Below are 12,100 nucleotides of genomic sequence, written 5' to 3'. Positions count from 1 at the left end.
TTAATTTACGTCAAAGGTTTTTGATCAAAAATACGGCTGCTCGTTAATGTACGTCGAGACCAAACAGGGTGCATGAGTTTGTCACAACAACTTTAAGGGTTCACCAAACCAAATGTTGAAGAGCACTGGACCAGAAAACGATGAATCAACCGGAGCTATTTTTACTGCAGCAAAATTCGATGCGGCTTACTTGAAAGGTATGATAGGCGAGACTAAAGTCCCATTGTTGGCAGTAATCGTTTAACGTCGACTTAAAGTTGCTGCCTTCACATTGCGAAATATCAAAACCATATTTCTCCAATGCATTGCGTGATGCCGCCTCTTCTGACTTTCGGCGACTGCGTTGTGGCTGTTCGATAAAAATTGCAACGTAAATGCGTTTGTCTCTGGCCCTCGTGGGCCAATTGTCAAATGTAACACTATGAGCACACGCACCAGCACAGAGGTTGTTTCAAATAGATCTGCATAATGAAGGTCGGAAGTGTAAAAGTCGACTTCACTGTCAACTTCTAAATCGGCCAACTCCTCAGGAGATGCAGCCCTGTCAGTAAGACAGTTTCGAATAAACGAGGTTGCTGTGCTTTCCTGATATTTTTCATTGGTTTTTATGTCGAAACCATCTTTGTTGTTGTAAATTGGAAGGGTACCTCCGTTCTTTAAACAGTATTCAGTAAAAGCACCTGAAAAACGTGTTTGTTGTGAAAGTTTTTGTAGTTTGAAAAGTACAGGTACAGGTTAGTTATAAATCTATCCATTGTCCCTGAATCACTTATTCCGAACTTGTTTATTATCACAACATTTTTGCATTAATTTATAACAGTTTCAATTGCCTTTAATGTCTTCAAGTTTTCCTGTGTCAATTCGGGCTTCTTCCAGAACCATTTTTGCTACAATGATTTCTGCGTCATCCTCGTTGCTTTCGGTTAATCGACATTTAGCCTGCAATTTGTGAAACTCGAATGGAAATAAAGTATTTTTTATTAATACATTTAACATATCTACAGACAAATTCAAATTTGCACTAGCTCGTCGGCACCAATTAAAACCAGTGATTTACCGACACTACCAAAAAGCAACAATTGAAATATCCATTGTTTTTTAAACTTTTGGGGCAAAACTAAAACGGCATTTTCAAAACTTCGGTGCGTCACTAACTTAAACCTATCGTTTTACTTGCACAAAAATCTTGTCTGTTGCAAGAGCCTCGATAAAGTAAATTGTGCTGTTGTTGAAAATTTGTAGAATGGTGAAGTGTGGCGAAGTCGAGACCTCGTATGTCTTGTACGTCGGTAACTTTTTCGGAACAGCTTTGCAATATGTATCGAACAAATCTTTCGCCTCAGCTTTGTTATAAACCTTAATTCCGAGATTCTGCAACGCCTATAAATCAAGCAAAAACAAAACTAAACTGTGCTGTTTAAACTAAATTGTGACTAATAATCTTCTTAAACAATATACTGCTGGTCACAAACAAATTTTCGCTGTACATTAAACATTTTCAATAACAAAACACTAAATTGCATTGAACTTAATGTACACAGAATCGCAAATTAAGCTTATATGTTTTGGATTTTAATAGTTGAGTGGTAATTTTCAATTATGTTACCGTTGCTGCAGCTTCGCGTTCTGCATCTCGAATTGTTTCTTTTGGGTATTTTCCCATGATAGCAAAATTTGAGACAAAATCAACTGAGGCCAGAAACTTTCCGTGTTTGTCTTTTTCATGTATGTACGAAGCGCCCTTGTTTTTTGTCTAAACACATCAAATATAAAGTTAAATTTTTAATGATGGTTCTAGAATTCTAAAAATTCAGTTCCGCTGACCTGGGACATAAGAAAGTTGTTCAACATTTCCTCATACAAGGAATAGTTTCCTCCACCGCCAGATCCGCCTTCACCTTTCTTTCTTTCCTGTTTAGCAATTTTTTGTTTAAGCGCAATTTAATGCAGCAACAACACATAGCACAGACAACCAGTAAGAGATTACTATTGTGATACAAATACAAATTACAAAACTCCCCCCTAGTGGGGAGATCCCCCCTGGTTGGGAACCACTGGTCTAGATTCTAGAATGAAGAAAAACGATAATAATTTAAAAATTAAACTCGTTCGCATGGTGTTACCTAATGCGAAATTTGAAAGGACAACTAAGAAACGCCAAGGGTAAGCACATGTTGTCATTGCACATATACTATGGCTTACCTTAACAGTTTATTTATTATCTAATTTATTTTGTTTTTAACTCGTTTTTGTACATCCCACTTTGTTTCTGCAAGCAAAAATTCGTGGGTCCCCACACATTTAACTTTGTAAATGACGCATTTTACGAGACTACCATGAAAAAAGATGGCTAAACACAGCGATTAACATTTGCCTAAATACTCGATTTATAAGTTAAAAAGTAACCGGATTTTATTCAGTTCAGTCATTGAAAAAACAAGCGGCACATTATTCTACAAATTGTCCCAATTTTCGCCCAACCAACAATCCATAAAAAGTTTTACTTTCATTGACTGTAAAAAGATTTGACGGCCAGAGTCATTCGGAGCGGCAACTGTTAATGCTTCTGAAGTCATAAGGGAGTTAATAACATCAACTAATGCACGTAGTTTAACATTATCTTTCATAATGTTTAGTTGAACATCAGGAACAATACATTGCAGTTTAACAACATTTATACACAAAAAAAGACAAAACTTACTGATCCACATTCAGCTGTATCTTCGTCGACTCGCCTTCTTTTAGGTTTGCTTCCAGACGGTTGGTTTTCATCGTCGTTTTCGTGTTTGCGTTTATTTGTTGTTACTGAAGAATTGGGTCCTGAGTGGAATTGTCGATATAAAGTGGTTTTGTCAGAATTAAACGCAAAATGATAAGCTTGATAAATGTGAGACCAAATTCCACTGTTGACTAGTGAGGAAATTGTCGTTTCAGATTTACTTCTAAATGGAACCTTTGCTCCGGTTGCCAGCACTGCATAAAATGACATAAATATTAACTATATTATTCGAAATTTGAACGTTAATTTTTCGATAGCAAACAGGTTAGCTTACATTTCTGTACATTAAGGATGGAATCCAGTGTTTTAAGTCTCTTGTTTGGATGTCCAGGAATCTAAACGAAAAAGAAGAAAGTATTCAATATAAGGCTTTTTTGCAACTAAACACAATTGACTTTCACTAAATCTGCCATTAAATTTTTTCAAACAGGCACAATGCAAAACATTGAAAAAAACATAAGTTATGATTATAACTTAATTCCACACATCATCACGGCTCGTGAATAATGTAATAGTAAAATAACATTTCTTGTTTATACGCGGTTTAGGGGACTGTTATTTACAGCTTTTACATTGGGCCCACCAACAGTCCTCTTTTCAGACGACAGCAGGTCCTTCTATTTAACAAAAAATTGGCCTGCGAGGACCTGATATAGTGCCCAAATGTCTTATGACACTTATGCCTTTCAAACAGCAAAAATACGCCTTTCACCTTACTGTTTTGTGGCACAATAAACGTATTTTTAGTGTGAGTTGTAATAATTGTTGTTTAAAATGAGTTCCAGAACGTTAAACTTCATCTAAACAATTTAATATTATCTGATTGCCCAAAAAATAGCTATATATTTTGCGTTTGTTCCTTTTGACCCCGAAAGTAGGTTTGTCGTTCTCGTTTCAACAGTGTGTCTACCTTTTTGATGCAACGAACTATGGTAGGCCTATACTTTATATACTATACACGTGTTAGGCAAAATATACAAACCTGAACCATCTTAGCTTCATCTTGGGCGTAAGGTGGAGATAGAATCTTCGAGGCGACCTTTTTCAACGACTGCAAGAAATAATAAACGTTCACTATGTTCTATGAATAGACGAAAAGGTCAGGGCAGATACAGACGGTCCACACAAACCTCTAAAGATGTCGTTTTAGCCGACGGATTTAGACCGCTTTCGTGACTCTCAAGAATTCTGCCATCAATAATTTCTAACGTCGATCGAGCTGTAGCATTGATGGTCAGATCAGCTGTTTTAATCTGAAGAAAATACGCGTCATCTTTAAAACGCCTATAATTGTGGTCACCGTTTATGTCAGTGGTCGGCAACCATGTTGGTTGGTAAGGAATTCGTTACCGGGCTGTAAACTTTCAAATTGCAATAACTTATACGAGATGTTATAACTTTTCATTGCTGAACATTTGTTGTTTTTTGAAGATCAGTTCGTTATAAAATTTCAGTTTTAAAACGGTCCGCAGTGCCAAAAAAGTTGCCGACCCCTGGTTTACACCTACATCTGACAAAATGTTTAGTAAAATCAGTGTATTTATTAGTGATTATTTGTCTGCACACGTCAAACGATGTCTAGTGCCCCCTATAGACCCCTTAATAACAACAACAAAAAGAGTTCATAGGTTTGCGAAATCTGAGCTTCTTTGAAAACGGTATATTTTGCGGCAACACATTGGGTCAGTACACAAAATTAATTTTTTATGACGATATAAGGTCAAATTTCAAGTTGTGTAGTGAAGTTTAATCACAACCAATCGGGACTTTGTACCCGCGTCTTTTCACTTTAAGTTAAATATGATACGAGGGCGCCTTACGTCAAGAATATCTCTCATTAGTGCTGAGGAGTCAAGTGACTGATCGACGTGAAATTTAAGTCTTTCATCTTGAAACAGGGCCAGAATGTGCTCGAACTGTTCGTCTCTTTCCTCGTCAGTAAACTCGAAACGCGGGCAGTGCATCGTTTTGTTTCGAACCTTAACACATTGGACAGTTGCTTCGTACTGCATTGGCATCACATTCTTCCACATTTGTGTCGTAATTCCAACTTAGAAAAAATAACTTTCCGACCCAACTGGTTTTGTTTTCGGGTACGCCCCCAGTTTCGGGCTTACGATTTTACGGTATTAATACGGTATCACTTCACTGCCTTTTAATGCAAATTTTGCCCTGTGCTTTGTAAATAATTCCTTGTCAGCCTTAAGTGATAAAAAAGTTGTTTTTCGAAAAAAAAAAAAAACATTTCTGCACAACCAGATCTTGACACAAGTCTATATTAACCAGAAATAAGTCGTTGAAGTGACCAGTGTCAACTTCTGACATTGTTTAAAAAGCGTTAAACCTTTACCTTCAAAACGCCACGGACGTAATCAAAGTTATCCACAAAATCATTAACAAGACGACATCGCATTAAAAAGTTGAAGAGTGCTGAGGCATCGAACGTGGATGCTCCCTCCGATGTTCCACCTGGGTCAAAGCCGTTTGCCATGAAAACCTAAAAAAGTAATCAAATTTTTGAAGTGTATGGGACGTCGAACCAATTACTTTTACAGATAAAAATCTGCTGGAAGAGCAATAATTGTTAATAAATTATTAGACTATGCCTTGCAGCAACAGCTTATTTATCCATTATCAGTGTATTGTTCACTGTATGAGAAAAATGGTAGAATGTTTGTGGTATACTACTTAAGCAATGATCTTTACCTTTAATTTTTTTCCTTACCTTAGCAATTTCCCATTGTCCTCGGGGCGTTGGCCACTCCGAGACATTGCAAATTCGTGACAATGCGGATTTAGAAGGGGGGCGATTGTGGAGTAGAAACACGTCTTTGATCCATTTCTCCCTACATCTAAATGGAAATTTTTAAAAATGGGCTTTATTTACACTTCCAATCAAAATGTAGCAATTCAAGTGCTTCAAAGTTTAATTGAGATTTATTTTCATTTTTTCTCATCTGTGAAGTGTTGTCAAAAATGTTTCTGTTCAGCGGCTGGACTTTAGCCCATGGGGGTGCAATGCAAATCTATTGCAAATTAGGAGATATACCTCGCAAAGCAATTTTGTGTTTATGATGTCACAAACTGAACAAAAAACATATTAAGTCACAAAAGCAAGTAAATGTTGAAAAATGCTCTGCCCTTTAGATAAAACATCCACAATAAGGCTTTGGATTAGTTTGTTAAGTTATATTTATACATGGGTGCGAACAAACCGTTTTTTTTTTTTTTTGTGATGAAATAAAAAACATTTTTTGGTATATATATACCCTATAATAGTTTTTTTTTACATTCTACATAAAAATGCACTTCAATTTTTTCATAAAGAAGATTGTAAATACATGGAGCTGTCAAAAAACGAAAATCGCTTAGTTACATGACATGTGTATGTGGGCAGGCTCATGCAGAATGCAAAATTCCTGAAAAAGGTTTCAAAGGAGTATTGCTGCCTTAAACTATGAGACTTTAAAACGGCTTTAAACTGTTGCGAGAATATAATTTAATGACAATTTTGTTTGACCCGAAACGGTTAATTTTGTTTGTGACGTCATACGTTATTTGTCAACCCACTGTTAAAATCTTGTTTGGCATCAACCCGCTCTAAAGTTCTAAAAAGTATATTTTTTAGAAGCAGTAGGGTCGCGTCTAAAAATATGTGGGAATAATTGTTTCAAAGGGTCATTTTAGGTGGTCGCATTTCTTACCTTTCCCAATTGTGCAATGAAGCATGCGAACCATACTTTTCCAGCAACGAGCAATGAATAATTTTGGCGATGTGTTCCACGACTGGCGAAACGTAATTACAAGCAGTTCTGCGAAAAAACTAAGTTTTCTTATTTTGTCACGTCAATTGATCTGTTTATCCAAAGCGATATCTTTCTAGACTTCGGAAACGTCAATGCGACTTTTAACCCACATTTATTTTTATTTTTTTACGCCCTTTGTAGAACATTGCTAACTTGACTATTCAACCGCACTGAGTGACCATTGGAATGTTTAAAATCGATCAACTATAGCACCATTTTGGGGTTCATACCTCAATGCCATTCCAACTTTAAGCCAATTTTTATAATTATGACTTGAGAGCAAGGTTTTCCACGAGTCTTCCGTGTTTGGCGTTGATACATTGGAATCTATTCAAAAAATGAAGCCGTACAGAAATACGTACAATTTTGCTGAAATATTTGTACACGCCCTTTGCAAATGACTTCAAGTACTGTTAAACAAGAAGCACTCACATAAACTTTGACAAGACGTAGCTGCATCCTGTACTTTTAAGTAAGTCGTTTGTATCCTTTTTTCGCAAATCGAACTTTTCGCTTCTTGGTTATCATGGTATTTAAGCTTTTCGGTTGGTTGTCGTCCAGGCGCTTGTAATGAACGGACTGACGCTTGGACATCTTTGTAGCTCTTTTTAATACGTTGCAACAGTTTTCTATACATTGCGAATAACATGCAATTAAAAACAGGTTTAGTCTAGGCGGATATAAGAACATGCTTTTGATCAACTTGAATACACTTTACATCACATCCTTAGGCGCACAAACTTCAATCTGAAAAACTATGCAAGTTTGACACTAGGTATTAGGTTTGCTTATTACGTCACAATGAAACAGTTAAACGTATTAGGGTTGATAATTTGAGATGCAAATCTCGGTTTCCGTTTTATGTCTGAGCCAGCGGCACAGTGGAATAGATTATTTGCACAGACTGGCATTAGATTTGTTATTTTGCCAAAACATGATTTTGAAGGCTAAAATCAGCTTACGCAGCGAATGTTATGGGTTGCGTCAGTTGGTGCAAGTTGCCTTCATTTTGTATTCCTTTATTTGTTTCTAACCTGAAGCAATAAAAACTGCCTATGTAACATCCTGACAAAAATGGTATTTTTATGCAGCCAAGTTGTTGCACAAGGAAAATATTTCTTCGATAAGGCTTTCGTGTCCGATGGCAGCTCTCGAAAATATTTTTCGTTTATTGCGTCAATTAACACACAGATTGGAAAGATGTCACCAAACAATAAAATCAATAACGATCTTCAAACACTAAATGTCCAGAGAATGTGGAATGCTGCCAACCCCCATCCAAATTTCCCTTCACGATCTCGATTCGAACTCGGTCGTTTACATCGAGATGGACTAGGCCGCCATTGTGTGCGAGTTGTGGTGGAGTTGATTTATCATCGGCGAACCCCGTAAACAGGACGACTCCATTGATCTGCGAAACACAAGACAAGAATCAATACACATTTAGACATGTAGCCTACTAGGCGTCTGTGTTTTTGTCAATCTTAATGGAAATCCTCGAGCCGAGTTCGCTAAACAAGCAGCTTTTTGCAGCCGCATGTTGTTTGTCTAAGTCGAGTATATATATGTTCAACTACTTTAAAGAGAATGCTTCTTTTGACACCAAAGAATGTGTTTTAGTGTAGGCTTTAGGCTATATGTGTAATTTGTCTGATTTCCCTAAAGATTGGCTTAATTCGGTATTGCACCTCTTCTGGAATGCCATTAACCTAAATATATCAAGGTTTTGTGTAGCAACATGGCGAGCCTTAACTGTAACGTACTGTCAAAACCACTGATTTTCTGATGAACGTTTCACAAACTTAGGTACACACGACACGGACTTAAATAGTAGCGTTTCATTCTACATCGCTGGCAATTTGGTTTTTATTAAAGTTTCACAAACGTTTTGACCTTCGATAATTTTGCGATACACTTCAAGCAACATTATATTAGAAAACTGATACCGCTCTATACTATGTGTGGTTCAACTTAATCCTAAATATATTGTTTTTAAGTCAATGCGAGCTAGCAATTTCAAATGACATCACCGACGGGAGTTTGTAGGCTTGTTTGCCGGTTGCAGCACATGAACCACGACACATGAATTTTTAAACTGGTAAAATGCGAGCCAGGTAACACTGTCTCGTAATGTGAAACTTTTCACACGCGACGCCTAAATCCCAAATTAAAATTTGATAGAGCATTTACCCCGCTCTACCTCAACGGAACTATAGTTTTAATTATCTAGGGGGTCTAGACAAGTAAAGTATGTTTATGAAATACACACCTTAACAAGATGTTGCGACTACCTATACGTAAAGAGCTCTAATAAAGGTCATTTATTTGAGAAATGTGCAACTGCAAGTGTTTGTAAAAGAGTATGTTTGCCTTTACATTTTATCGTACATTAGCGCTTAAGTTTGGTATTTACAAACCGTATTTAAGCGCCTTTATACCGGATTCTTGGCATTATAAAGTAACACAGATGATTTTTTTACAAATCCAGAAAAATGTCCTACAAATCAAGTTTTGTTCCTTGCTTACAAAAAATCGGATTGTTTTGTTTGTAGTCAAAATGAATATTGCCGCTTACCGTTAGAGCCACTGTTACGGGGTCCCTATTGAACAGCTTGTAGATGTTAAAAACCAACGAATACACGCCAGATACGGAAGGTACAAATGTGCTTTTTGAAGAATCGAAGGCATTTCCGATGTTTAGCAACATGTAATCAAATGTTACCACAACAGGACCATCCCCTCCATTAGAATTGCGCGGCAGTCCCAAATTTGCATTTTTCTGTACCGAAAATGCTATCCTTCTTACAGCGGGTGGAGTTTGGGCAAAATTTGCCTGTGTCTGAACTCTTTGTGATTTAACAGCGTCACATACAACAACACATTGTCCTTCCAAGGCAACAGTGGGATCGGCACTGGGAAATTGTGAGTCTTTTGCTGAACTGGATTCTGTAGTTTGAGATTTCACCAGGAGTGACATGAGCAAGCATTGTAGGCACGTATCATATACGTCGAAATAAAAAGGCCTCATTTTGCTATGTGTATCAGTATATCTGTATAAACGACAAAAATCGGGTTAAGAACTGGAAAATATTCTTTACTGTGCAAAACTGTTACATGACCTGAATTTCGCGTAAAAATGGAAACTTATGCATCCTTTACCAAAAGTCACATCTTATTAGAAAAACTTTGCACTGGTAATTGCTGCAAGTATACTCAGCACACAAATTTGTACAGCATATTAGATTTTTATTAAACACAATGACGTTGTCGATTCAACAGTCTAAAATAGATAAATGCTTTTGATCACAGGTAAACATTTCATTTTTCAAAATAAATTTTTCGTTTACGTGAATTATAAATTAGTGAGAAACGCGTTTTGGGAAGCTCCAATCGATGCTGCAGCAACAGAGGCAGGTCTGTACCGTGAAATTACATGAGCCATTCTGCCTACAATCGATAAATAATTACCAGCTGTCGCCGCGATGCCATCCCTGTCAGGTTTAAAACATTACTGGGCTACTCTACCTATTTCTTATCAGTGTTTCTAACCAATATTTCCAAGCAGCATTATGGAATAGTCATATAATCCGTTCCCTTTCTTGTTATTGTCAACAATAAAACAATCTCTTTTAAATATAGGTTAGAATATAAAGTAATCATTGTATACGCCTTGTCTTTACAGTTAAATATTTCTTCAAATTTAACACGAACCACATGTTGTTTGCAGATAGTACAGTTACAGCAGAAAGCCTTTTTTGAAGCAAAACAGTTTGCTCGTTTCTCCATTTTACGCAAAAAATATTCAACTAACCGTATCCCTCTTTCCCTCGATGCCGACATACAAGAACTGAACTTTAAACGCACATTCGCTGGTTTATAAATATTTAATCAAGTTTATCAGGCTTGGCACATTTAGCAAGCTCTGCCTTGCTTAAAATTTAAACCATATGAATGATTGGAGGATCAACCATCTTACAAAGCGAAAGACATGAGCGTAATTCTCCACTTAATCTCAGTGTTGCTTTACTGGTCATCCCCGAAAAATACTTTTATCCTTAATGTCAAACTCTGTTTCAAAGGTATAAATACTACATCAATGCCCATGAAACTTAATTTCTCTTGGTTCACAAAAAAGTGCCGACGAAAACTGCTCAATGAATTCTGTTGTGTTAAGCAGACCTTTGATCGTTAAAGGTTTGCATTTCAGCTGACATTTGTTTTACTTAAAAACGAAGCGTATTTAAATGTTTAACAGTCGAACAGTATCCACCTTTTATAGGCTACGAGGGCATTGAAAAAGGCTCTTGACATTTACGAAAACTATAATTGGTTGTTGTAAACTATCTCACAATAAACGAGAAGGCTACTTTCTTTCGCGGGCCATGGGAAAATTAATATTTTAAAGCCGGCTATTTCGAAGCTCTCAATCACCCGAGAAAACTGGTTCGCTTTAGAAAGCAAATTGCCCAAGCGATAAATGAACCTACACGCATTATAGTCAAAAATGCAAAACAAAGATCTTTGATTCAAATTTTCGTTTTTTTCGCGCTTTTATGGGCATTGGGTTTGAATAATTTAACACTGGCATTATCCGATGGCAAGCTTCTAACCTAAGGTGCTAAAAATGCACGCGATCAGTTTAGGTAGGTTTGAAATCCAGCGAACTTTTATACCCATTCCACTGTCGAACGTTATTGAAATGAGGTTACGAAATCGTGCTGTGCCGAGGCCAAATAAAGATAAATAATTCACAACATGTATCAGTTTAACGCCTGGGCAGCAAGTTCCTGTCAAACTAAATATAAAGGAAATTAAATGCACAATCGATAAACTTTTAAAATTTTCTTGCAAAACCATTTGCATAGGGACTTTAAATCTTCTTTGTAACACATTTTAACCCATGCTGGTCTAACAACTTCGGAAAATCATGGGGGTATATCTGCTACTACATAATCAATAAACGTTCTGAATCATATTTCACGTTACTTGGCGCATAAACTGCCTACAGAACGGAACATTTGATAGTATATATTTCGTACGTCGTCGAGGTATTCACCGAATTTTAATCATCAACGGATAAAAGAAAACCCTTTGTTCATTTTGTTCGAATATAAACTCAGATTTATCGAGTTTATGTCAAACGTGAAGCAATAAAACGCTTTACGTCACTGTTCGGGCAAAGGTTATAGAAAAAACAAAATAGGCAGTTATTGATTCCCCGTTTGGTCACTAATCGCTGATCTCTTTGGAACAAATTTGTGAACACAAGCTGATGACTTTAAATAAATTTTAAATATTATTTTCCTAAAAGTTTGATACTTCTTTTTTTCTCTTATTGGGTTGATATAGGCTGCTATCACACTTTATATTTGTTTATTTATTTTAATTATTAGAGGTTAGGATCCTTTTTGATATATGACTTATTACGTGCCAACACTGGTTTTGGAAACCGAATAGAACAAGCCGAAATGCCCATGTACGACAGGTACTTTCTCATCTGCAACCCGCGACATTT

At 36.6% G+C, this 12,100-nt stretch overlaps 1 protein-coding gene across 1 annotated transcript; it reads right to left on the bottom strand.

The window, feature by feature from the left end:
• Nucleotides 1–7,727: 7,727 nt before the first annotated feature.
• LOC145229505 (cerebellin-1-like) lies at nt 7,728–9,630 on the bottom strand. Its single transcript, XM_080094858.1, has 2 exons — nt 9,161–9,630; nt 7,728–7,996 (listed from the first exon to the last, which is right to left on the bottom strand). Exons 1-2 carry the CDS (start codon nt 9,611–9,613, stop codon nt 7,805–7,807), a joined length of 645 nt encoding a protein of 214 aa, XP_079950984.1. The 5' UTR covers nt 9,614–9,630; the 3' UTR covers nt 7,728–7,804.
• Nucleotides 9,631–12,100: the final 2,470 nt, after the last annotated feature.

The sequence above is a fragment of the Phallusia mammillata genome, chromosome 5, assembly GCF_965637545.1.
Source record: "Phallusia mammillata chromosome 5, kaPhaMamm4.hap1.1, whole genome shotgun sequence".
NCBI lineage: Eukaryota > Metazoa > Chordata > Ascidiacea > Phlebobranchia > Ascidiidae > Phallusia > Phallusia mammillata.
The sequence above is the reverse complement of the archived record's forward strand: the minus strand, read 5'-3'. Positions and strand labels throughout refer to the sequence as shown.